Source organism: Manis javanica, chromosome 7, assembly GCF_040802235.1.
Source record: "Manis javanica isolate MJ-LG chromosome 7, MJ_LKY, whole genome shotgun sequence".
NCBI lineage: Eukaryota > Metazoa > Chordata > Mammalia > Pholidota > Manidae > Manis > Manis javanica.
In genome coordinates, this window is record NC_133162.1 from 54,173,752 (window position 1) to 54,199,052 (window position 25,301).

The 25,301-nt window shown below is 37.1% G+C and overlaps 1 protein-coding gene across 1 annotated transcript in view; it reads left to right on the top strand.

Annotated features, from left to right (window-relative positions):
- Positions 1-4,603: 4,603 nt before the first annotated feature.
- TMEM26 (transmembrane protein 26) overlaps positions 4,604-25,301 on the top strand; it is a 48,048-nt gene continuing 27,350 nt past the window's right edge. The window contains exons 1-3 of the mRNA XM_017654365.3: positions 4,604-5,114; positions 18,744-18,822; positions 22,830-22,940. Coding sequence (XP_017509854.2) covers positions 4,924-5,114; positions 18,744-18,822; positions 22,830-22,940 — 381 coding nt within the window. The 5' untranslated portion in view covers positions 4,604-4,923. The remainder of the gene's footprint in view (positions 5,115-18,743; positions 18,823-22,829; positions 22,941-25,301) is intronic.

A 25,301-nucleotide genomic window follows, 5' to 3' on the forward strand; every position in this document is an offset into this window, starting at 1 on the left:
TTGATGATAATAAAGCAGGGTCTATTCATGGGAAATAGCAGAAAGATAGCTGACTCTGCTATTCTAAAAATATTCTTAAAATACCACATAATAATTCCTTTATCTGACATTTCTAAAGTGAGCTTTCTAAATTACAAGCTTTTACAAATAAAATGAATTAACCAAATAAAATATTATGTGTCTATTAATTTACTTTTTAAAATAAACTTTCAATAGCATAGACTTACATAAAATCTGCAAAAATAATTCAAAGAGTTCCTATCTGCCTCACCCAGTTTCCCTCTAGTTAACGTCTTACATTACCGTGTCACATGTGTCACAACTACAGAACCAACATGGCATATTGTACACTAACCAAACTCTAGACCTTACTTGAATTCCACCAGTTTTTCCACTATGTCCTTTTCGTGCTCCAGGACACCATCTGGGAAGGATACCACATCATGACATTTAGCCATCATGTCTCCTTAATTTCTTCTGGTCTATGAGTGTTTCTCAGTTTTTGCTTGTTTTTCATGACCTTGATGGTTTGGGGATGTACTAGAAGGGTACCCTGCAAAGTGTCCCTCAATCAGAGTTTGGCTGATGTTTTCCTCACAGTAGACTGGGGTGTGGGTTTGCAGAGGAAGAGCACAGAGATGAAGTGCCATTCTCATCACACCGTAGTGGGGGTGTGTACTATCAACATGACATCACTGTAATGTTAACTTTGACCTCAATGTACTTTTGTGGAGCATTTTCATATTCATTACCTTAATGTGATTCTTTTAAGGATCACAGAGTCTATGAGGCTGGCATCCTCAACTCCTTTTTACAAAAGAAGCCCCTGATTCTGGAGCTAGAACTAAGGCATTATGGCTGCCACTCCATGAAGCTCTTCATACCACCCTCACCACCTCCTCTAAACCATACTGAAAAGGAGAATTTATAAGAAGCAACATCTTACAATGCTTTCCAGTATAAATTTATCTTAGTGCCCCTATAGTTAAGAATTTCCATAATTAAATAATACTTAGCTATAAGCATAGGCTTGTTTGAACACATTCAAAATGGATCAAAATATCCAATCAACCAATCAACAACAAATAACAAACTACATGAACCAAACATCATGACCTAAATTTCAGATGAACTTTCTTTTTTCAAACTGTTTTTTTTTGTGTTTGATTATCATACTTAATTTTCTTAAAGATTCAGGCCTTCTTACCAGAACCCAAAATCATTCAAAAGAAGGTTGTTTCCTCATCTGTAAAGAGGCTTGTGATTACAGAAAGATATGACATTTTGGGGGTATAACAGTGTTACTCACTTTTCATCAGATAGGGAGGGCCCTGATAACTGTCCCACTGCAGACAATTGGTATTATTATACCAATAATAATAATAGCTAACATATTTAGCTCTTACTATGAGGCAGGCTCTGTGCTAAGCAGTAATTTTACTTCATCCTCAAAATCTATGGGCTAAGTCCTACTAGTAGCCCCATTCTGCAAATGAGGAAATTGAGGCTGAAAGAGGCAAAGAAACCCACCCAAGTTTATGCAGATACTACACTTGAAGCATTTAGTTTGCTAGGGCTGCCATAACAAAATACCACAGACTGGGTAAACCACAGAAATTTCCTTTCTCACTGTCCTAGATCACAGAAAGTCCACAACCAAGATGTTGGCAGGTGTGGCTTCATCTAAGCCTCTCTCTTGGACTGAAGGTGGCTGCCTCCTTGCTGGATCCTCACATGGGCTCCTCTGTGCGCCTGAATTTCTTCTTTTGATAAGGACACCAGTCATATTGGATTAGGATCCACCCTCATGGCTGTATTTTAATTTAATCATCTCTTTAACGACCTTAACTTGAAATTCAGTTACATTCTGAGGAAGTAGGGAGTTAGGATTTAACTTGCAGATTTGGGGGGAACAAAATTTAGCCCCTAAAAGGAGCTATGATTCAAGCTAAGCTATATGACTCCGGAGCCAAAATCTTAATTATTCAGCTATTGTGGGAGATGAGTCTCACATCATTCAGAGTAGTAAAACCACCAGAATTTTTAGACATATTTATCATCACAGCCAATCATGCAGTGTCTCCACTGATCTGTGATCTTCATGTAATAGAATGAGGCATTGAGCTCCCACCAATGACATTTGCTAGCTTTATTATTTACTCTGTCATTTACAAGCAACTGGCCTTAGAAGAGGACTCAGCTATGGTGCCAGCTGGGGAATAACACATGTCTGTTTAGGAGTGTTGTTTATTCAACCTTCACTCATACCTTCATTTACTTATTCAACAAATATTTACTGAGTGCCTGCCATATTCCAGGCATTTTTCTAAGCACTTTTAAAATATCAAACAATTTAATCCTTACAATAGACTTGAAAGTACTATCATTATTCTTATTGTATAGATAAGAAATCAAGACTCGAAGAGATTAATTTGCCAACAATCACATCACTTAAAAGGTGGAGCTAAGGCATGAAGAAGGCAGCTTTAAATCCTTCATCTACACTTCAGATTTCTCTTCCTTGCTAGCTATTAAAGTGTCTGAAGATTGAAAATTACCACTGATAACTTTGTTTTTTTAAGAGAAAAATGATTTTTCTGTTACTGCTAACTTGAAAAGCTCTTTCTCCTCCACTCTTATGCATGATGTGAAATACTTACCATTCCTACTTAATCTGCATGTTTTAGAACAATAAAGAAATCTGTGTTTTCTGATTCAAATTTGTGAACTAGTAGCTAAGACTTCATCTTTGAAATAATAAATTTTTTTTAAAACCAAAAAGGATGCAATAAAAACAGTGCTAAAAAACATGATGGTGGTGGACCAGGAATTTTGAGGAATTTCAGGAAAACAGAATACAGACTGATTGGGTCCACAGAGAAACCAGAGCACAAGAAAATAGCCTCAGGTAACAGAGGTTAGCACAGTTTTGACAGACGTTTGGAATATCATGTTTCTCTGCTCTGCTCCTCTTACTATGTGTCTCAGATCATCAAATGGCTCCCCTGGGCTGACTTTCTTGATCCAGGCAATAATTGTCAACATTTACCAAGCACTTAATTCCTGCTCTATATGGATGAACTCACTTGATTTCCCATAATGGCCTGGTGAGTGGTTAGGCTTAGAATCCCCCATTTGCAGAGGACAAAACTGAAGTACAAAGGTTATAACACTACTAAGTGGCTGAGCCAGGGGTCCAAGGTAGCCAGTTGGCCCTGTGCAAGGGCTCTGATGTCCCCACTATGCTGCTTTCCACTGAACTGGTCTCCTGGGCTTTCCTATGTCACTAGATAGTGTACAGTCGCTAGTCATTGTGCCATCAGCCTATATTGAGAGCACTATAATTAGCAAACCCAGAAAATCAGTTAGGTTTCCTGTAAGATATGGGTGAATGCAGACCCACAGGGAAAAAAAAAATTCTTCCCACAGGAACAAAAATAACTGAACTTCTAAAGCAGTTGGATATTTTTTTCCACCTAATGTGGACAAGCATGTAATTCAGAGTTTCAACCTAATTTTAAGAAAGGTATGGGATGATTGCAAGGTGAATGAACCTAACCAAGAAAGATATTCCCTTTGTGTTTTTCTTTCAATTTTACTAATGTGGTCAAGAGAGCATTCCTGCTTGTGAGTAATATGAATACATTTCTTTATCTTCTGATAAAGAGGGAGGCTGAGGCACAGGACCTTGGAAGGCAATCATTAATATTTAGTGAGATTTCAACTACTTAGTTTTATTTTATTATGGTTGTAATTACCTTCCATCTATAACCTGCTATACTAATTTCCCATTTATTAGTGATACCAAGTTTCCTTTTAAAATTATCGTTTAAAAAATTGAGTTCATTTAGAGAAAAATGTTAAGTAAATAGTAGTGCAGGTGGTAGGAGAGCAAAAGAGTAAACAAAAATCAGGAAGGTGTTTTAGGAAAGCCTAAAGCCAGTTTCCCCTTTGCCTTGGAAAGGCCAAGAGCTTAATTCATTGGTCACTGATCTCAAGGGTGCAGTCCGGGCTCCATGAATTTCTCCTTCTCATCTAACTCCTGGCTTTATCTTCTATCTCCTCCCTTTCTTACCTCATTGCCTTCTTGTCTTGCTACACTATATCCTTTCAGAAAAAAAAAAAAAAATAGTGGGGGTGGGAGATAAGAGCGAGTAATGACATAATAAAGAACATTTCTGCTCTAATAACACAGTGTTCAAAGGGTAGAAGTGACCGGAACTCCCCATCCCCTAATGAGGGACGGAGCTCTCAGAAAGCCCAGTGCAACTGATTTCCTCTAGTCCTAGGAAGTTCAAATTTTTCAAACTGAGCAGGAACCTCTTTTCTAAAATTGCTTGAACAGCGAATTCTTTGGCGCTCCTCTGTCCCCGGCGTGGCCACCACGAGCGCCTGTTCCCGTAAGCGGTGTGAGTTATTAAAACACTTCGGTGGAGAATAATGCAAGGAGGAACTGCCACAGAGGCGTCCCCTCTCCCTTTCTGGATATGCAGCACCTTGACCTTCAGTCCACCTCACTCCTCTTTCCAATTCCGCGGAGTGGGGAAGTTTTGGGGGACCCCATGGAGGCCTGGGGGTGGGGTGGGGGTAGAGGGCAGGGGCGACTGGCTCCCGGGATTGGGAGGCGGATGAGGAGCGCGGGAGAATAGCGCCCCAGAGCCCGGGCGGCGCAGCCCCAGTCCCTGGAAAGCCCAGCCGTCTGGAAAAGCTGGGTTTGGATTCTCCCCTCTGTGAAGAGTTCTCAGGAAGTTTGGGGGAGGGGCGAGCCGCTCTCTCCAGGTCTGCGGGCTCGGGCGTGCGAGGAGGGACAACGGCAGCTGCGGGTCTCCCAGCTGTCACGTTCCCGCTCTCGGGCGCGCTCCGGAGCTCCCGGCCGGGTCCTGGGGCCAGGGCGCGGGGCCGCGGCAAAGCGCGCAGGCCGGCATGGGGGGGCTGGTCCTGCTGAACGCCCTGGCCACCCGGCTGCTGTTCGTGCTGCACTCGCTGGTTGGGGTCTGGCGAGTGACCGAGGTGAAGAACGAGCCCTGGTACTGGCTGCTCGCGCTGCTCAACCTTTTGCTGGTTCTGGAGACTGCGCTCACCCTCAAGTTCAAGCGCGGCAGAGGCTACAAATGGTGAGCGCACCCGGGGAAAGGGAGGGCGCCCGGAGCCCCGGGTACCGTCCCCTGTGGCATTCTCTGGCAGCCCCGAGCCCATCTCTCTGCAGCACGCCGATTCTTTGCTCGGATTCGGACCCCCTTTGTCCTGGTAGGGAGCTTCCAAAAAGCGCCAGATGGTTCAGTGTATCTTGGGCACGCCAGAATACCCCAGGGAAGTATTCAGAATATCCAACATTGGGAAGGCTCGCAGCCACGAGTTACCTAGTCCCAGGTTTGGCAACTTGGAAGATGAGAAAAAATAGGAAGCACTTGTTTGCTCTGCATACAGTGCTCCAAAGTTGGGGAGTCGTAGGGCAAAGGAGATGTCTATGTGCCCTGCTTTCTGAATTTGGGGCGTGTGGATGTGCATGGGTATTGTCCGTGCATGCAGGTGTGAGAATGCTCTTAGCTAGGCATCAGCGACTTTTGCAAGAGCTCCTGTAAATCATCAGGCAGCCTCCCAGGGTGAGAACCCCTTCAGCACGTCTCTAGTTTCAGCTGCTTAAGCTTCCTTCCAGCCCTTGGGGCCTTGGTATGGCACCAGCTTCAGGTGCCTGGAATTGGTTGCTCTGGAGCTTGTTTAATTATTGGTCAGTCCATCTTCTCAAAGATGGATGGCCACGCTGGTGGAAGGACCAGAAGGTAGTGGTTCAGACTTAATCTGAAGGTACAAGAATTACAAGCTCTGCGTGATACTTAATTTCCTACCCAAAGACTTGGATGCCAATAGGAGAATTGAGCAAAAGATTCTCTTGCCATTACAAAGATTCCCCATTCCTCCACTCCTGGTAAATTTTCATCCCAAACTTCAACAAGTTAGGCCTCTTCCTGTATTAATTTCTTTTTAAGTAAGATTGGATTTTCATATATGTCAATACTTCTAAAAATACCTAATGCTATGAGAAAGAAGAAAATAGTATTAGCCAATTTAAGAATTAAGAACACTATGGCATTATAGTTAGCCACCATATTAAGGAAAAGAAATCCAACCAGCTCTACAGTGTACATGTTAAACTACAAAAAACATTGTGCATTCCGTGACAGTCCAAGGGAGAGAATGTATTGTCTCTTACGAGGATGTGAATATTGCTTAAATGTTCCATTTGAAAAATTTCTGGAATTATCAATGAAAAAGTTCTACTTGAACCCAGTAAGAATGGGAATGTTACTGCCCCTCTCCCGCCCCTTATTTCCCCCATGAACAGCTTACTAAGCAAGAGATATATGAGGTACTTTCCAGTGTGCTTTTTGGAAACCTGGAAGAAATATGATATTGGCTTTCCCAATAAACCTTAGGGTTAAAGAAACAAAAGGGGATAAAAGTGTTCACCCAGCAGGTCTTATGAGACTGATTTGGTTTTTACTTGAGTAGCTAGCTTTAATGCTAGGGTAGAAAATATCTTCAGTAACAGGAGGACAAAGTCTGAGGTTGAAAAATGTTTGATGGAAAGTTGTCTTGCCAACAACTGTAAGAGCTTCTGGGAGACATGTCAACTTCAGAAGAGCGACTATCTCAGCAGGTCCTCCCTCTCCAAGAGTAGACCAGAGGCTTTTAGCTCATATTAAGTAAAAAATTGTAGCCAGTGATATTTCACCTTCACCTCTATATCATCACTAACATGTATCAGACTAACATGTAACTTACAACCAAGAAAGGGAAGAAAAGTTACTGAAGGCAAAATGGGTGGTGGTCAATGCATAAGGTAAACTATGGAACAGGGGACGTACAGAGTTACAGAGCGTAGCCTCAAAATTGGACACATAATGGAGTAAAATCTGAGCTTTCCTGCTTCCTTACTGTGAGGCATTGACAAATACTTAACTCTTGAGCCTCAGTTTCCTCATCTATAAATTCTTATGTCATAGGTTGCTGTGAATTAAATGAAATAATATATGTTGATGGTCAGTAAAATAAAAAAGGAATGGTCTTTTCTAGATCCTATGATTTTCCTTTTTACTATTACAAAATATCCTTTGTCACTGGACACATTTTCTGTCTCAAGTCAAACAACTTTACTTGAGGGCCTGGCCAATAAACCTTTAGTTCAGAGTCACAAAGTAGAAAAAAAATTCTCACCTTTATTTCAGAACAACCCATGATGGGTGTTGTATGTTATAGCATTAATTCAAAAACTTATTGCCTGCTCAGTATCTAGACTAATAATTGAAAATAAGCAAAGAAAAAAGTCAATAGATTTTGCTTATAAAATTACAGGAACAAACGAGTCTTTGTAAATGATCTAAATAGAAATGTGATTAGTAATGCTTTGTTCTACTGAGTTACCAAATACATCTGTCTGCAAAAAATGGTCATTTTTGTGGTGGACAAAGCTCACGTGCTACTCTGTCACAGTCTGAGAAGAAGAGAAGATGGAATGCTAAAAAAAGCTTAGAAAATTATCCTTGATATAACATGGTAACAATTAAAAAGGGTTTCATTTGGGACATACTTCATTTTTGAGTTGAAGATTACTGAGTAAGGTGGGCATAATTTCTTGATTTTATGTGTTAAAAAAATGTTTCCATCAGAAAAACCAAGGCTGACAGAATTTTAAAAAGATAAATATTATGTTAGTATCTATACCTCCATAGTTAATATAAAGATCTATATGTAGATCTGTATAAATATATATATATATATATATCTTTTGATCCATTGGTCTTACCACTGGATCTAATGGAATCCATTGGAATTTACCCTATATAACCAAAAGTACTCATATGTCAAGACATGTACAAAATATTAATTTCCATCTTGCTAGTGTAAAATAAATCTGAAAGCAACTTGATTATCCATCAATAGACTGGTTAAAAAATTACAATATACCCTTACTATAGAATATTTTGCTGGTATTAAAAATAATGAGCTAAATTTTAGCTATTGACTTAAAGGGATATCCATGATATGTTGTCAGGGAAATAAAGTTACAAATTTATGTATTTTGTGATCTCATTTTTTAAGAAAAGGACTTATCAAAGAATTATCCTTGGATCAACAGAATGTGTTAATTCTGTACAAGTCAAGAAGAAGGAAAAACCCTCCTTTACTGAAAATCAATCAAGCAATAAACACCTGAATGGCAGACTAAGTTCTGTGCACATATGAAGTGAAAATTTCTGTAACATCAGATCCATTTACTTCTTTTAGGCTACTCTGGGCTTGTTTAAACATTGTTCTTTTTACTAAAATTTGCACCTGGCCCCAAATAAATCATATCTACAGAAACCATGGAGCAATAAACAGAGCTACAGAGGAAAATGTGAACAGAATTTCTTGAAACATAGCAAATATATTACACTTATCTAAAGAATGTGTCTTTAGCTATTTTTTAGAAAGGAAAAATGGAACTAGAGTTGCTGAGCTCAGCTATCTGGGGACAGGCAACAGTACATCAGCACTTTAATAACTTGCCAGTTGGAAAAGTTTAATGTGTCGGAATCCTATAGGATGGGGAGGGTGAGCCAACAACATCCAGAGTAGGTCCAGTGTGTGCTAGTGGCTTTGTTCCTTTTCACCTAGTATTAATTTCACCTGCATATTCACTTACATGCTTCATTCAACAAAAATATTTGGAACATCTAATATGTGTTAGACATGGTTTGAGTGCCAACAATACGGCAGTGAATGAAACAGGTCAAATCCTGACCTAAGAACTCTCATTTTAGTTAGGGGACTGAGAAAATAAAGATGTAAATATTATACAGGGAAACTAATAAGTGACAACAAGCAAGTAAACAAGTGAGTGATCGGAACTATGAAGGCCTAAGTGGTGTGAGTTACAGAGGAATGGAGTGACATTCTCCAAGGGGAGGCCTTGCTGAGGAGGTGACATTTGGGCGGGGTCTGTGAGAGAAGAGAAGGAGCCGAGCATAGGAAGAGCCAGGGAAACAAAAAAAAGTTAGAGAGGGAAGAACTAAATAAGCCATGGGATATTTCTGACATGATCCCAAAAGTCAGATAAATACTGATTTTCTTTTCTACTTTTTCCTTGTCTCTTCTTCTCCCCATGGTCCTTGTCTCCATGTGAAAAATTCCTTATAAATTTTACATCTTTACCATATTTCATTTGAAGCATCGTGTATTAGAAAAATTCTGGGTGGCTCCCAGCTGCAAACAGGAAAGACAAATTGGGAATCTCAAGAGATTCTCTCCTACATTGATTTCAAATTGAAACCAATTTTGTAAAAACCTGAATGAAATCTGTTTTGAATCTTAGTTGTATTTAGAAGGTTCAAAGTTGGAAATGACGAACCTAGACTTGACAGATATGAAGTCTGATCTTGAACAAGTTTTGAGTAGTGTAGGAGAACTTCTTTTTCAATTCAAGTATAGTTGACATAAAATATTGTATTAGTTTCAGGTGTATTAGCATATTGATTCAATAATTATACACACTGAGAAATGCTTACCATGGTAAGTGTAGTTGCCATCTGTCACCATATAAACTTATTACAATATTACTGGCTATATTCCCTATGCTGTGCTTTTCATCCCCATGAGTAACTTATTTTATAACTTAAAGTCTGTACTTCTTTATACCCTTCACCTTTCTTCATCCGTCCCCTTACCCTCCTCCCTATGGCAACCACCAGTCTGTTCTCTGCATTTATGAGTCTATTTTTGTTTTGTTTGTTCTTTGTTTTATTTGTTTAGATGCCCTATATAAGTGAAATCATATGGTATTTGTCTTTCTCTGACTCATTTCACTGGACATAATTCCCTCTATGTCCATCCATTCTGTAGCAAATGGCAAGTTCATTCTTTTTTATGGCTGAGTAGTATTTCATTGTATATATGTAGCACTCTTCTTTATCCATTGGTCCATTGATGGATGCAGGTTACCTCCATATCTTGGCTATTGTAAATGATGCCTCATTAAACATTATAGAGCATTTGTCTTCTGAATTAGTGCTTTTGTTTTCTTTAGATAAATAACTAGAAGTGGAATTACTGGGTCATATGTTATTTCTATTTTAATTTTGTTAGGATCTTCCGTACTGGCTGAACCTTTTTGCATCCCCACCAACAGTCAACAACAGTTCCTTTTCTAAGAGGACTTCCTCGTATGACATGATTCTGTAGTTTTTGATGACATGTATCTTCCTCTACCAAAATTCTTAAGGAAAATGCCAGAGGGAAAGTTGGGAAATAAAAGCACTCTTCTCCTGCTGATCTTTTGGATCAGAGAGGATGAAATGGAGAGATCTGGAAGGAGACCCTATGATTTCTATATGGCCAACTTGGGCAATGGAAATTCTCCCTGCAGATAGACTATTTCTCTCCTTTTTCACACTTGCTGTCCATAATTCTTTTAGATATCCAAGTAACACTTTTCACTGTGCATTGGACTTGTCAACCCTGCCTGCAATGTGTATCCACAGTTTTATAATATTCATTAGCTTCAGATGTGTTTATGTAATGCATTTTATATTCTGAGCCTTAAGTTAAATGCAAACGAGTGACTTAAATTTGCATCCTTTTTAGAAACACGCATTGAATGTTATCAGGAGAAGACTGTTTTTAGTGATCTGAGTCATGCTTTAGGAACAACAGTCTTATCCTAACTTGAATTAGTACTATGCTTCAGTCCCAGAAAAGAAAAATCATATTTTCTTCTTTTATTTCAAAATTGACTTGGGACCAAAGCAATAATTATGTCTGCATTTAGAACAGGACCCCCAAGAAATTACTGAGTGATGGCCATGCTTTTTCCATGAATATGTTCAACTGAGATATCTAGAACTGAAAATTAAGGCTATAATATTTTGTACCATCTTGTACATTTATTAGAATAAAAATTAATAATCCTTAGGAAACAAGAAGTCTTCTGTACCATCTGCTGCCAGCCCTGGTGGGGTCCTACAGTAAGTACTCCTTTTCTTTTTGATTCCTTGAATGAGACTCCTCTACCACACACCTGCTTTAATCCACCTGGAATAGCCTTCTAATAAATTGGCTGTGCCACTTTGTGACTATGTGTTAATAACAGTGATGAGTATGATGATGAAGGTAATGGCAGCAGTGATAAAGGAGGTGGTAACAATTATCAATTATTGAGCACTGACAATGCTCCAAGCCCACTTTACATCCATTATCTCATGTAATCCTCACAGTGACCTTATGAATCAGTTTTCATCTATATCACTATATTATGATGAGGACACTACTGCATAGCAAGGCTGGATCACTTATCTAAGGTCACAAATAGTAGTGATAAATCACAAGAACAATTCCCAGCATCCAATCAGCACTCGCATTTATTGAGCCAGGTTTTTGCATTACATGTATTACCTCATTCACTCCTCGCCAGAGCCCCTGCTGCACTATACTATTCTTGCAAACGAGGAAGAAGCAGCTTAGAGAAGGATTCCCTATCCTAGGATTGAACTCTGTCAGGCTATTTGTTGTGCTTTGCTATCAATAACCAAATTGGGTTTGCCTGTGGACAGTACAACTACGTAAATTTTTAAGGTCAAAGTTTCCCTATAGTAGAGAAACAATCAAAGTATTTTTTATTATTCAAAATTGGGTAGGTAAGCTGACGTGACCTGCTAATGAGCACTGGGATAATTTTCTTTACAACATAATGTAAAAAAGTTCAGACTACACATGGACGTGGCTCAGAGACACTCAAGCACAAGGAAACATCCTTGTAAAGCCCAAACAGGATGTACAAGAAAACAGAAAGGGGGAAAATTTCTAGATTGTCTTTATATTTGGTCCTGAAGTGAAGAACCAGTCTCTTACACAGAATAGAAATAAATATGATTGTATTTTATAGAATGAAATAAATTAAAGAATTAATAAATAACACTAATAATGTATTTTATCCTCTCAGAGAGCATTAAAATTCCTGTAGTCATTAGCGCTTAAGTTCACTTACTCATTAAGCAATCATTTACTTTACTAGGGCTATGATGGTGTTCTTGAAGAAATATAAAATATATGTAGTTACATGAAAACAGAACAAAATAACCCTCTGAAACCAAATAGTTTTCCACAAATTAAGTCCAAGGGTGCAAAAAGGCTGCAGAATAAAGATATAATCAGCAAGGTAGGCTTGTTAGACAAGGAACAATTCCTCACATAAGTGATTTATATACTGGCCTTTGAAGTAGCTAGTGATTTTCCAAGAGCGGAGAGAGGAGAGAAGGGCTTTCAGGTTGAAGGAATATCATGATGATATTGATGATGAATAAATGATGATGATACTTAGGGTTTCAGCTGGAACCAATTCATTTAGGAAGATGTCATAATTTTCTTTGCCTCAGAAATTTTATGAGAAAAATAGTACATAGATCCTAAAATTGATGCATATTTTGTTCCTATAACTAGTTTGGACACAGTGAAGCTTACTGCTAAGGCTCGAATGTGAGCAACTTCACTTTTAATAAATTTTGTTCTTGCTTTAGATATCCTTTTTGGAAAATTTTAAGTTAAAGTATATACTACTAATTTTGCTACTGGTTGGTATCATAATTTGGGAATTTGACTTTGTTAAAAAACAGCTGGTAACAACAATGAAAATTATAATTCAGTGTTCTAATACTCACCTTTAGAAATATTCTTCTCTTTACAAAACCTAAATATGGGCATTCTTCAAGGACTTTGGAATTATAAAGCATGATTCCATTGCAGTGGGTATTCACAACCCATTTGAAATTCCTTTTGTTGTTATTAGTCTGCTGTCCCATAAGATCAAGAACAAAACAAACGTATCATCTGATCTTGGCACCTATTAAAACACACACACACTCCATATTCAACTTTTGATTTGGGGGTAGTTCTCAGGAGCTTATGGCCATGTATTTGTGGCTAGCCTCCCTCCCTCCATAGTGGGCAGGCACAGGCCAAGGCTCTGGGAGGGAAGTGATTATGACAAACACAATAGATAAGAAGACAAATGCTTGATGACTGGAGTCAGATTAGTGACCTCCCAGGTGTTCAGAGGTTGTGCATTCTTGCAAGAGCATTGTGTGCATTCTGAGGGGTTGCAAAGAGGTGGATGACACATTGAGACTGTCGCACTGGCCACTCTTTCCCCCTGCAAACTAATAGCCCTGCTGATGCCCCGATGGAAATCGTCAATGTTAAGACCCACTGAGAGAAAGCAGTCTATTTATAAGGACAACAGACAATCCTTAAATTGTTAGGGTTTCAGGACTCACAGAAGGGCATCTTGACCTAGTTTCTTGATTTCCATGAAAATAGGCCTATTATTACTAAGTAGACCAGAAATTTTATTGAGGACACTCAAGGCAGTTTAACGTGAGATTTTTAAACTTGGGCCTCGTATCTTATAACTCTGTTCTGCTTTTGTAGAGTAGGAAATTCTGAGAAATGAAATACAAATAAAATCGCAATTCACACTGAAGTAATTTGGAACATTATTTTTGCTTCACTTAAATGTTATCTTTTTTCAGATTTGTGCATATGATTAGATGACTAGAATCCTCAATGTTTGCTGAAAGAAAGAAAAGCTAAATGGAGTAATGGGTGATGTGGCTAATTCTTCTATTTGCCTATTGACATTGTTATGTGTTTTTAAAATGAATGAATGTTGCTTTTTCAATAAAACAATGTCATTTCTGTAAAGAGGAAAATGGAATCCTAATTCTAGACTAATGGTGAGTTGCAGTAAATAAAATCCATTGCAGGGCTAAATTGCTAAATGTCGTGACAAAATTATTTTGTGAAAAGCATTGCAATTTGTTGAATTGACAACTCTATGTGATAAATAATATTTTATTTTGGATGAAATGAGCTGAAAAAAATGTGGACATCTTAAGAACACAGAGCAGTGTCTAGCATGTAGCAAGACATATAAACATTTCATTTATAAACAAATAAATACATAAAAAAATTTAAAAAATCATTTAATATGGTGCTCCTGCTGTGCATTTTCGAGAGAATTGATGGGCTAGCTAAGGACTGCAGATTGAAAAACAAAAACAAAAATGAAAAAACACACAGAATTTCTGTGGATAGAAAGAGTATCTTAGGAAGGTTTTCATTTAGAAAGAATAGCTAAGCAAAGTAGTTGGGCTTTAAAGTATTAATGTTGGAAACCTCCTGTATTCTGATAGGATAGTGGTGATTGGTATTACAATAAATCTGAGTTTCTAAAGGCAGATAGCTGGTAAGTGATAGTGTATTGTAAAATTTGTAAAAAAAATCCCTCTTGGACATGTCTTAATCAGTTAATCATATGTGTATCATTTTTAGTCTATGAATAGTATATCTTATTTTTATAAACAGCTCTCCAGGAATTTGATTTAACTTATTTCTGAGTTGGCTACATCTCTCTATAGTTTTAGTCTGCACACAAAGTGCTTGGCATCTGCTTATTCTCAATGCCAGTAAGACAGAAAGACTGGAGAGTAACATTATTTGGTAGCACCTAAGAAAGGGCATGCGACCTGATTAATTATACAGAAAAAAGGTGGGATCAGGCCTAGTTTTTAATTTTTTTAGAAATCATATTCTCCTTGGTTCCAACAATGAATTGCCCTGACATAGCACAATCAAGAATATGGCAAGCCTTCAAAATAAGTAACGGCTAAAATGTCACCTTGAAATATTAAATCTTTCATAGTAGCAAAACAATATTAAATTCATACAAGAACAGAATAATTAGTTTCCTTAGTAACACTTCCGATAAGACTCAATTTATGATGATATTTCAATAAGAGATTTCTAGTCAAACTAGCAACAGAGTGTCAAAAATATAGCAACTGTAAATCAACCAGGCCTTATCAAATCAATAAATATTTGGGGTGAGCTCACAAGGTGCCCGGCACTGTGGAAGGAGCTGAAGGCATAATGATGAACAGAAACACAGCTCTTGTGCTTGTACTTCTTAGAATTACTGGAAGATGAGTGACAGCAAGTACACACACACACACACACATATAGACACATGTACATATGTACATATGTAATTATAAATTTTAAAAATCCATGGGGTAAAAGTGGAGAGTGCTATAGACAAGCTTTAGAAGACAAGCGTGACAAGGAGATCTAATTCAGACTGGACACACAAAGAAAGTTTTCTGTGGAATCCTAAATAGCTGACATGAGCTCAGAGAAGGAGGTAGGTGAAAAGTAGGGGAGGGAGCTGGTTCAAGGGAGAGAAATGGCATGTGTGAAGGCCTGAGTTAGAAGGGTACTTAAACCATTGAAGGACAACGTTATAGGAGCACAGTAAGGAAGAATGACAAGCAACACAGCCCATGAGGTAGACAGGGTCCTGACTGCACAGTATTTTACAGGTTGTGATGGGTAAATGGCCCATGCAAACCAGGACTGTGTTTCAGGAAGTACCATACACTGAATGTGAAGTTAGGCCTGATGATGTCCCGGGCAGTGTAAACAATGTCCCTTGATTCAGGAGATGTACAGGTTTTGTTTTGAGAATCGTAGTTTAAAAATAGGATTGACTGTAAGTTATTTGAAGAAACGCTCTTCTAACCAGGCAATCTCTGGTCCTCTTTAAGTGTAGGTACTGAAAACATTAAGTAGCTGTGAGTTCATTTGCAGAGCTGAGCCTAGGAAGGCAATCGCATCTCCACAGCACACACTGTCTCATTTAATCCTCACAACCAGCCTTTGAGGTGGATATTATGATCTCCATTTTACAGATAAAAACATTTTCAGGGGAAGTATGAATGAATTTCCACTACCTTAGAAAAGGCAAGATTCAAATTTGGGTCCTAGGTTTGTGAAATTTCTACTACAGTGTAGCAATTCCTTAGTGAACACAACTCAAGGAGTATCCCTCCTGAAGTGGGAAGAAAGGTCCTTGTAGATGCCAGTAGTCTTCATTAACTTCATTTGCTCAGTCTTCCCTTAATTTATAAATGCAGGAATTCAAGCATTTCAGCACTTGCTTAATAAAGCATTAATTAAAAACCTAGTAAGACACCCGATAGAACTGAAGAGAGGAAAAGGTGAATGAGAGGGAAAAGGGTAGGGGCATAAAGATGTATGACTCAGGATCTACCTTCAGGGAACTTACATTAGGAAAGCTAAGTCTCATAGACATGTAAGTATAAAATAATAAATAACATGTCAGGTCATAAGAGAAATGCAATAAGAATAATTCCTGCTATGCCTTTGATTTGCTTCACCAGCAAATCCTCTAAGGTGTAGAGCTGAGGGTGAAGAAAGTGGGGAGAAAGCCTGTGGACTGAGTTGAACACGATTAATTCATAGGCCCCAATGTGACCCCTTCTTTTTTTTTATGTCAAGTAAGTCTAGTGAAGAGGAACTGAAATGAGGGAGACTTTACATTTTGTTTCGTTTCGCATGAACAGCAGATTGGTACTGCTAAATTGTTCAGCTTGATAAGAGACTTGGTAAAGGAAGAGGAAAGAGAAGTAGAAGGACTAGATAATGGAGGCTGCAAATATCAGACTATGAAATTTAGATTTTCTGTAGCAGGCAACACAGAAAATCTTGGATCTTGAAGTTTTTTGTTTTTGTTATTTTGGTGGCCAGTTCCCTACACTGAAACAGAATAGTACTTTTTTTACAATTATAGAAATAAATCTTACACATAAAAGATATTAAGGGTTATTGTTTATTTTTCACCCCTTTTAAAGATCTATCACAGGTTCACTCTATGGTTTCCTTAGATTATTATTGTAACAGTATTGTCAGGGGAGTTAATTCTAAAATTAATCCCAAGTAAGTCAACAAAATTGCAGACCAGCCAACATTTGACATATTCAAACATTTACATATTCCAACTGTCCTTCTGACTAGAATTCATTTCCTTTCCCAATCTCACAAAGGAAATAATCTCCTGATGTTTCCCTTGATATGTAAGGTCAAAGAATCAATTGCTCCTTTTCTTTTTAAGAGCATGTCCAACATGGGGCTTTTGAGATCTCTGTAGCCCAGCCATCTTCCAAGTCACACTTTAATAATATCATGACCCGAAACCTTTTGTTTCAAAATTGGTTTTTGCAGGAAATCAAAGGTGGGGGAGGGTCTATATTAAATATTGATCTTTTTAAAGACCTTTCTTTCTCTTGCTCTTTCTCCATTCCTTTCTCCAGAAGCTGAAAGGAGATATAAGTGAAAGGGTTAATAGCCTTTAAAAAGTCCATTCTAAGTGTTCTCTTCCACTTAGGTTTGTTCACTTTTCTCTCGGGTTATAATAATATGGGTTCAGTGCCTTTTCATTGCAAATCTGGAGCAACTAACATTTCTATTCTTCAGGTTATTTTAAACTATCTCATGTGTCTATTAAAAGCATTTTAATAAAATTATATTAACTTACCATATTGACTTTGAGATGGCCTATAAAGCAATAGTCCAATCTAAAATAAAATGCAATTTGAAGAAATAAATTTAGAAAGTATATTATTTGTATCTTATTTCAAGTTTCTCAGGACATGTTTTCATTGTACAATGTCCTTTAAAAATACTAATAATAGCTACCTATTACCTACTCTGCCAGGCCCTGCTTTGCAGAGAGTATAATAAAAACCCCTGTGAGATAAATGTGACAGATATGAATGGAATTGTGTTCCCCCAAATTCTTATGTTGAAGCTCTAACCCCCAATGGGACTGTAGTTTGAGATAGAGCTTTTAGGCAGTAATGAAGGTTAAATGAGATCATGAGAGTGAGCTCCTAATCCAACTAGACTGGTGGCCATTTAAGAACAGAAGAGAGCTCTCTTTCTCCCTGTGATACCCATACACAGACGAAAGGCTATGTGAGGACATAGTGAGAAGGCGCCTGTCTACTAACCAACAAGAGAGCCCTTAACAAACCCCAACCATGCCAGAACCTTGATCTTGGAATTCCAACTTCCAGAACTGTGAGAAAGTAAATTTCTGTTGTTAAAGCCACCCAATTTATGGTATTTTGTTTTAGCAGCCCAAGCTAATATAGGGACTCTCCCCCACTTTGTGGATTAGGAAGCAAGCTTAGAGGTTACTGGCAAAGCTGGCATTGAAGTTGCGTGTGTGTGACTATAAAAGCCCATTCTTTGAATTGTCCTCTGAATTTACAGCCAGAAAACAATGAATATAGAGAGTTTTTTTAAAATACCAAACCCTTCATCTGTTGTTTATTTGTATTTTTATTTTTACTAGACATAGCAGACACACAAGCCAGTTGATTTTGCTCATTCCTATTCATTATCATATGATTTTTGTGTTCTAGCAGGATGTTACTATTTGAGCTCTCAGAATTCCAGGTTAGTGTTGGAAAATGTAACCAATCTTCCCAAAATTGCAATGTTGAAAAATCTAAGATTTACTATTGCTGTATATGATTTTGTAAAACATATTAAATACAAAATATCCAGTTTTATGCCTGAAACTATTGCCAGTGTCCCATTAAGTCACATTAAAATTAACTTCCATTAATTGGATTAGAATTCAGTGAGCATGACAGCTGCTAGTGCCTTTTACAGTTACTGTGTTTCTCTATAGTCCATATGGCAGAAATCACAGAATGTTTTTCTCTCCATTGAAATAAACACTTGAGATAAAAAGGTTTGACTATGTGGTCAGAGTATGTGCATTTGTTTTTCTTTTTAAAAAATTTTGCAGAAACTGAATTATCTTTTTTCCCTTGCTTTCACAGGTTTTCACCAGCTATATTTTTATATTTGATTAGCATTGTTCCATCATTATGGCTTCTTGAAATGCATCATGAGACCCAGGTATGTCCTTTTGGAAAGTAGAATTTTCAGCAATAAACTACTTTTATGGTGTGATCCAATGTGTCAGAAATGCACTTTCTAAGGAACTGTAGTTATCAAGGACTGAGTAAAAGGCTATCAGCAAAAGAAAGTGAATCCATGATCTTTCAAAACCAATAAAAATGTTATATTCATTTAAGACCTAAGGTTACATAATAGCTTAATAATTTGTGTTAGAGATCTTGTTCCTAACACCTCAGACCTAACCCCAGCATCATATACTAGGGTTTATATGGTGGGTGTGTGTGTAAAAATTTTTTTTAACACTTGCATCTTCAATAAGATTCTGTATTGTGCTAAGAAGGGGCAGGAATCAATAACCTAACAACCTATAAAATGACATTTTTAGGAATAGCAAAAACAAAAATGAAATCCCATCCATTGCTTGTACTCTGCTATGTAAATACAATCACTCTTGGAGGGGCTATTTGAAAGCCTATCTAAAACACAGGCTTTGCAGATTGTACGAGATTCACTTTTGAAGTTCCATGAGCTGTCTTAGTGAAACAGGAATTCTACTCTAGAGCCCGAAACTAAGTGGGACCCACTATCAGTAAGGGTGGTCTATTTGTATTAGGACTACATTGGCCTAGAAAATAAACAGTGGCTTCCAATGAGTCCGTTATCTATGTATAGACAGAGGTACTAATTTTCAAGTGAGTTGTTTCTTGTATGGGCAGGCCTGGGTACCAGGCTGTAAGCTGGATTCAGTCATTTACTGTTATAAATGCTTCTGTACAACTCCATGAGGCTCCAACTTCACATCTTCAGGGTTCAGGTTATAGCATTATGTTACAGATCAACTGTAGTTATAATATAATATTATTTTATTACCATCACTGATAAAATGCTTTAGGTAAGATCTGTGAGCATTTGACCCATACAGATTTCTTTGCTACAGTTGGTCATTTTATGGCTAAGTTAAGCCTTTGATGTGTTTCAGATATTCAAACCTTTCTGAAAAATGCTTGCTCCAAATTTTAAGTACACAGAGGGGAACTTATATGAAGAAAAGGTTTATCTGACTTAAATCTTCTCTTGAAAAAATATTAAAGTCATAGGCTATTTCTATTCTATAGAAAGGATATTTTTGTAATAGTTGATTGGTTGGTTCAACTTATCATGGCTTTTAAAACTGTACCATAAGGATTTAGGGGACTATTTCAATTTCCTTACTACTTACTGTTTTGAGGGGTATGGAAATCAGCTCTGGTGATTTGAATCATTTTTTCTTTCATATCCAATTCTATGACATGGCTATCATCCACAGTAACAATTAACTTTTTCCAAATGCTTTTATAATATAAATGCATCACACAGTTAATTGATATACAGGTCAAATCCCATTACAACAAATAGCATGAAACCAAAAGCTCTCTTTTTAATAAAAAAAAAAAGAGTTTTTGAGTCCCGGGCAGTAACTCTCTAATTTTCATATTACAAAAGAAATTAGACCTTTAGTAGTAATGGATTTGACTCATTTTGACACTGAGAATTAAAATGAATATCCAGAGATTGAATTGGGGAGGGTGGGCAGAGACAGAAGTAGAAAAAAGTGAAAGAAAGTGAAACAAACAAAAAAGTACTGGAATTGCATTTAAAGAAATAAGAAATGGCAGGATAAAGGAAGGTACCACAATTCTTAGTCCATTTGTTTAGGAAAGTTTGGTCATGATAATAACCACATTTCTTCATATAATCCGTTTATTTCAAAGCATTTTCAGACGCATTTCTGATTTATGACCTGGCAATTCCACAAGTTAGGCATGGTATACACATTTCTATTTTATAGAAGAGGATTCGGAGCATCAGAAATGTTCATTACTTTTATCAAAGCCACACAGCTATTTGATAACAGTTCTGGTGCTTAGAACCCAGGTCTTGACCCCTACTCTGTTAGACCCCACTGGCTTTATCGCTTATGTGTTCTGTGTTTGAGAGGAGTTTGCATCAAAATCATCTAAATTTTTCATGATGGGAAAGAGTGACTTAATTTCCTCTCACATTTTCCATTTACTCTGCATCCCAACTGTTCTAATATATGACTGGGCATCAAGGAAAACATCCTGACCTATTTCATGAAGACATTTTTCCTAGATGATCAATTCTGTACCTTCACCCCTGAATATGGCTACATCTACATGAATGGAAACAAAATGGTTTTGACAATTACGACCTTAACTCTCAGGTCTAGTTATGAAGTAGTACATTTAAAGCAATGGTCTTGATGGTGTCACAGTCTGGTTTGACCCAAAGGAATATTTTTTAAGATACATAGACCATGAAAAAAGTGGCTTGTTGGCACCCAGATCATCTACATGAACTCACCTATAGAATGCTGAATGTAAACAATATTATCATATAACTGTACAAGTCAGGTTAAGTTTTAGGAGTGAGACCAGTTGGTCTTTTCAGTCCTAACACAACCGTCTCTTAAGGAAAAATCTCATCAGTTTATAAAAAATACAATTTTAATAGTGGGGAAGGACTTAGTTCATAATTTCATAATATGGACAACAAAGCTTATGCTACCAGGTTATCTTATACTGCAGTTCAGGTAACTTTTTTTAAAATAACAGATTTTAAAAACCCAGCCTATGGATTTTTAGTGGTAAGGATGTACAAAACATATCAAGGTTGCCACTTTTAATGTATAATCTACTGTCATGCCTGCAAATGAAGTGATCAAAGTTTGTTTCCTATTGACAGTTTGGTTCCCACAAAACTACTCTGCAATGAGAATTTGTCGCTTGGTTTGAAAATTTAATTATTTCTCTTCATTATCTTTTCTCAGAACCTAGCTGTACAAAAAACAGTGTGCAAACAGCTGTAATTTTGCTCCTAATAATATGGCATATGGCCATTTTTCTTTATTACTCTTGTCATTTCACCCATAACACTAGTTATTTTGATGGAGGATAGAAAAAAAATAGCTTCTTGACAGACTTTCTTTTCTAATTTTTCAAGTAGCTCATAGAATTATTGATGAGAAAACCAGAATGATTAAGAAGAATATATTTCTTACAGCTTTAACATTACAAAAGTTGTTTCTCTCTCAATCCAAATGTATGATTGTGGTTGTGTCCTTGGTGGTGGTGCTGGTGGTGGTTGTGGTGGTGGTGGTGGTGGTGGTGGTGTGTGTGTGTGTGTGTGTGTGTGTGTGTGTTTCAAGCGTATATTACCCTGCAGATGTTTAAAACAATTTCTAACCTTTTTCTTACCCATTTGTGCAATAATCATTGGCTACAGTTACATTTTCAAGTTTCAAGTGTCACCCTTTCTTCTCTTATATGCTTTTTCTTGTCTTTCTCTACCTCAGATTCTTAGCATCTGGCTAGATAAAAATCATGCATTGTTCACTTACAGAAATTTACATACAAAATGAAGCAACAATAAAGGGAAGAAAAATCACTTGTTTAGTCCACTGTCAATTTTTTTATAAACCTAAATTGACACTAACATGTATACTTTGGTGGGTCTGTAATTTTTTTGGTTCTTACAGTGCTTAACTGGAAGGACTGAAAATAATTGACTTACCTACTTAAGCAAATGCCATTTTTGATAAACAGGTTTCTAGACAAAAAACAAATTCTTGGAATGAAAGCTTTTACCAGAATTATACACGTTTAATGCTGTCGTTAGTTTCTTGTTTGTCATACAACTGTTCCAAAGTTCAGGAAAGGAACCCCAATTATCTATCCAAAATTCTATAGCTTTTCACAATGAACTCAGAGTGTCTACATCCTCATAGACTTGTGGAAAAATAAAATGTGCAGTTGACACTCTTCTAATAATAACTGGAAAGCAGTTTTCTTTTTCAACCCTATAATTTGATTTTTGGAAATATTTATGCATACCATTTAAACTCTTCATATCTGCTCATAATCTCTTAGATACATTGAAGCCATATTAAATTTTTACGAATTGTGGTATTTTTTGACATAATTGCCTTTTTACAAAATTCTTAGTATTGCAGTAGCCAATTTGAAGGAATGTTACAGAATAACAGTGGCAAAGACTTCAATCAAACTCTGATGTCAAGTGAACAAACCAGTGAAGCAGATGATCTCATTGAGACGGTAAGAACTTTTTCCATCATATATATGAGGATAGAGCACATCATCCTCTCACTTAAGGAGGATAACATGCTCTACACCTTTCAGCTCATTCTTTCCTAAGGATATCTGACAATTGTTTGGCTCAGGAATTCACAAAATAATCATATTTTTATATTTATTAAACATATTTAACATGCATAATAGGCAGATATATATATGTATGTATATATACATATTATATAAATAGATATATACTTAACTTGAAGCATTAAGAAGCCTTTTAATCCTTCAACCCTTAGGTCAGACAATATATGCACAAAGAGAGATACATGTACTTGTGAAGGAATGATATATTAAAAGATTTGGGTCTGTCCTATATATATTTTAGGTGTTTATATTAATAAAACTGGGAAGTTCAACCTTTAGGTCAGTCTTGGAAGTTTGTATTTTTCTAGGAAGTTGTCCATTTCTTCTAGGTTTTCCAGCTTAGCATTTAGGTTTTCATAGTAGTCTCTAATAATTCTTTGTATTTCTGTTGGGTCCGTCGTGATGTTTCCTTTCTCGTTTCTGATTCTGTTGATGTGTATTGATTCTTTTTTTCCCTTAATAACTCTGGCTAGAGGCTTATCTATTTTGTTTATTTTCTCAAAGAACCAGCTCTTGGTTTCATTGATTTTTTCTATTGTTTTATTCTTCTCAATTTTGTTTATTTCTTCTCTGATCTTTATTATGTCCCTCCTTCTGCTGACTTTAGGCCTCATTTGTTCTTCTTTTTCCAATTTTGATAATTGTGACATTAGACTATTCACTTGGGTTTGTTCTTCCTTCTTTAAATATGCCTGGATTGCTATATACTTTCCTCTTAAGACTGCTTTCGCTGCGTCCCACAGAAGTTGAGGCTTTGTGCTGTTGTTGTCATTTATTTCCATATATTGCTGGATCTCCATTTTAATTTGGTCATTGATCCATTGACTATTTAGAAGCTTTTGTTAAGCCTCCATGTGTTTGTGAGCCTTTTTGCTTTCTTTGTACAATTTATTTCTAGTTTTATACCTTTGTGGTCTGAAAAGTTGGTTGGTAGAATTTCAATCTTTTTGAATTTAGTGAGGCTCTTTTTGTGGTCTAGGATGTGGTCTATTCTGGAGAATGTTCCATGTGCACTTGAGAAGAATGTGTATCCTGTTGCTTTTGGGTATAGAGTTCTATAGATGTCTATTAGGTCCATCTTTTCTAGAGTGTTGTTCAGTGCCTCTGTATCCTTACTTATTTTCTGTCTGGTGGATCTGTCCTTTGGAGTGAGTGGTGTGTTTAAGTCTCCTGAAATGAATGGACTGCAGTCTATTTCCTCCTTTAGTTCTGTTAGTATTTGTTTCACATATGCTGGTGCTCCTGTGTTGGGTGCATATATATTTAGAATGGTTATATCCTCTTGTTGGACTGAGCCCTTTATCATTATGTAATGTCCTTCTTTATCTCTTGTTACTTTCTTTGTTTTGAAATCTATTTTGTCTGATACTAGTACTGCAACACCTGCTTTTTTTCCTCTATTGTTTGCATGAAATATCTTTTTCCATTTGACTTTTAGTCTGCATGTCTTTGGGTTTGAGGTGAGTCTCTTGTAAGCAGCATATAGATGGATCTTGTTTTTTTATCCATTCAGTGACTCTATGTCTTTTGATTGGTGCATTCAGTCCATTTACATTTAGGGTGATTTCGATAGGTATGTACTTATTGCTATTTCAGGCTTTAGATTCGTAGTTACCAAAGGTTCCAGGTTACTTTCCTTACTATCTAAGAGTCTAACTTAACTCACTTAATATGCTGTTACAAACACAATCTAAAGGTTCTTTTCTATTTCTCCTTCTTTTTCTTCCTCCTTCATTCTTTATATATTAGGTATCAAATTCTGTACTTTTTGTCTATCCCTTGATTGACTTTGGGGATAGTCAATTTAATTTTGCATTTGCCTTGCAATCAGCTGCTCCACCCTCCGTACCATGGTTTTACTACCTCTGGTGACAGCTATCCAACCCTAGGAACACTTCCATCTATAGCAGTCCCTCCAAAATAGACTGCAGAGATGGTTTGTGGGAGGTAAACTCTCTCAGCTTTTGCTTATCTGAAAATTGTTTAATCCCTCCTTCAAATTTAAATGATCATCTTGCCAGATAAAGTAATCTTGTTTCCATGCCCTTCTGCTTCATGGCATTAAATACATCATGCCCCTCCCTTCTGGCCTGTAAGGTTTCTGTGAAGAAGTCTGGTGTTAGCCTGATGGGCTTTCCTTTGTATGTGATCTTATTTCTGTCTCTGGCTGCTCTTAGCAGTCTTTCCTTATCCTTGATCTTTCCCATTTTAATTACTATGTGTCTTGGTGTTGTC